The following is a 2817-nucleotide window of genomic DNA, read 5'->3' as shown; positions in this document are numbered from 1 at the left end:
AGGAACGAGGCAGAGGCTGCTAGTGGTGCAGGGAGTTGGACCGTAGAAATAATATAATATTCACTATCTTTTTGTATTAAATAATTAAATATAATTACATTTATTAATTATTTGATACAAAATTGTATGCAAAGCAGAAGCAATCTATCCAGATGCTTGTAATGACTTGTATATATTGTAAGATAATACTATACTGTCAAAAGATAATAAGTATATTTTAACATTATTATTTTGAGAGGTATGTTATAATCACTTATATATCTTGACAATTTGTACAATCATAATTAATATCAGTAATTTTAATAACTATTCTGGATTCTCACTTTACTTGTACTAAATTATAATTAACTTGTGAAAACCACTATCTAAGTTATTATCACTTTTACAAAATTTACAAAAAGTAAAAAATGTACTAGGTTATAATCTAATACAACTGTTAAGACTTTTTCGTGATGTTAGTGTAACAGACAACACTATATTAAATAGAAGTAGTAGACTGTCATTTACCCCTCCTGAGCAGAGTCTGTCCATATGCTCCACTTCACCTTCTCTGTTTGAGCTGGTATGTCCTAGAGATACACCTTTACAATCCACAAAAACAACTCAGTTCACTGCTCCTTTAATTGTATGTTACAGTCAGAATATATAGTATATACATACTGATACAGCTTTGTCTACAGTCTGAATCAACTTGTTCAACACTCTAGATCTCAACTTGTATACACTACTCACACTCACTACTTACTGTCACAGTATGTCCACCTTTTCTCTCCTATTGTCACTTACTAACTACTCTAAACCTGTCTAACAGATACAGTCTCAACCTCTACAACCTGCTCAACCTCAACCTACACACACACACAATTTGACTCACAGGTCCTGAGTGACAACCAAAAGTAGTAACAAAGACTATATCAAACAGCCTAAGAATGTGTTCATCCCTTTTCTGACACAAATTCTACTCACAAAAGAACAAGGCAGAGGCTGCTGGTGGTGCAGGGGTCAGGACTGTAGAAATAATGTATTATTTATTATTTTGTATTAAATAATTAAATACAGGTATGTAACAAAAGTCTTTGTCATTCCTCAAAAGGTAAGTGTATTTGTAAGTGATCTGCATTGACTTATAAGGCTGTCAGAGACACATCAAACCTTTGTCTTTTTCTAGCATACATGAACACATTATACACACACAAAACATGAAAATACAAGCTATTTTGTGAAAATAATGCAAAATTCTTTTTTTTTTGTACTTCACAATGTGTAGATCAGAGCTCTGATCTGCATCTAATTTCTATGTATGGTATGCAAATCACTTACAAATACATCTACCTTTTAAGGAATGACAAAGACTTTTGTTACATACCTGTATAATTATATTTTATTAATTATTTGATAAAAAATTGTATCCAAAGTAAAAGGAAGTGATTCAAACACTTGTAGTGACTTATAAGCATTATAAACAGATATTATACTGTCACAAATTAATAAGTATGTCTTAACCTTGTAATCTTAGGAAGTATATTATAATCACTTGTATAACTTGACAATTTACACAATTATAATTGTAATTGCCAAGTTTTAAAAGTATTCTTACTTACTTATCTAATGTTGTACTGTCATTACTTAACCCCCCAGGAAGATTATAAGTAATTGGACAAATTTTATAAAATATATAAAATATACAAGATTACAAGCAAGTATAATACTTAAGACTTTTTCGTGATGACAGTACAGCACATTTGAAACACTTTCATGTGATTCAATAGCATTGGTAACTTCAGTAACCCTTTAGTTGCTGGTAAACCAATTAGCCAGATAGGGTTCAATGCGACTTTTCTCTTTCTTACCACATCAGGCTTGGTTAGCAAATCATGATGATGTGTCAAATGCCTTTGCAAATGTAACAGAACAGCCTTTGCAAAGAGCTGGGCTTGGCAGGAGAAAGAAAACGCTGGTGGCAGTTGGAGTGTGAGTTTCTTGTGCCTCATTATTGCTCCCAGAGGAATAGAACAGTGTGTACAAGTCCTATAACCTTCTTTTGTTTAATATTAATGCTTTCTGATAGCTATGAATTTCACACTCAACAGCAAATTAAAAAATGGGTTCTCCAAGTGTTTTTGCCCCAGCACTGATGTTACAGCTCTGTCTCATCTTTCCATCACAAAAATATGCATAGTCTTATAATGTATTATATGCAAATGTAATGTCTAATATATATAAAATATATAGAAGTCTGTCAGGTGTCCATATATTGGATTTTAAGGCTAAGACATATATTTTCAAGATATATAAGAAATATAAAACAGAGCATTCTTAATTAATCATACAAGCAAATAAAATACTTTCATACCTAATAATAGTATACAAGACATGTAAAACATTATAAGTCTTGTATAGACTGGTAATTAAATACAATACTGTTATATCTTATAAGAATATATAAAAGATTCCAGATATATTAATATAAAAAATACTTGTGATTTGTTATTAGGGAGTCTCAGACTAGTATAATAATATATGAAAGAGTAAGTCTGGTATAGACTGGTGATTAAATACAATACTATTATATCTTACAGGAGTATATAAGAGATTCTAGATATATTAATATAAAAAAATACTTGTGGTTTGTTATCAGCAGGTCTCAGACTAGTATAATAATATATGAAAGAGTAAGTCTTGTATAAGTCAATAATGGATGTTGCATTATGTATGTGATTGTAAGATATTTAAGGCATATAGGACAATATATTTTATATGTATGGTTTAAGGACGAGTATAATATACTATTGATAAAATAGAATGTAAATATGTTCT

General features: G+C 30.3%; 1 protein-coding gene across 1 annotated transcript; it reads right to left on the bottom strand.

Moving 5' to 3' along the window:
• Positions 1–1780: 1780 nt before the first annotated feature.
• FOMMEDRAFT_163504 (uncharacterized protein) lies at positions 1781–1991 on the bottom strand (the record flags this gene model as incomplete). The annotated part of the gene is made up of 2 exons (XM_007272262.1): positions 1781–1798; positions 1851–1991. 2 exons carry the CDS (start codon positions 1989–1991, stop codon positions 1781–1783), a joined length of 159 nt encoding a protein of 52 aa, XP_007272324.1.
• Between the last annotated feature and the right edge of the window lie 826 nt (positions 1992–2817).

This window comes from Fomitiporia mediterranea (assembly GCF_000271605.1).
Source record: "Fomitiporia mediterranea MF3/22 unplaced genomic scaffold FOMMEscaffold_694, whole genome shotgun sequence".
Classification (NCBI taxonomy): domain Eukaryota; kingdom Fungi; phylum Basidiomycota; class Agaricomycetes; order Hymenochaetales; family Hymenochaetaceae; genus Fomitiporia; species Fomitiporia mediterranea.
This window is presented reverse-complemented; position numbering and strand designations above follow the sequence as displayed.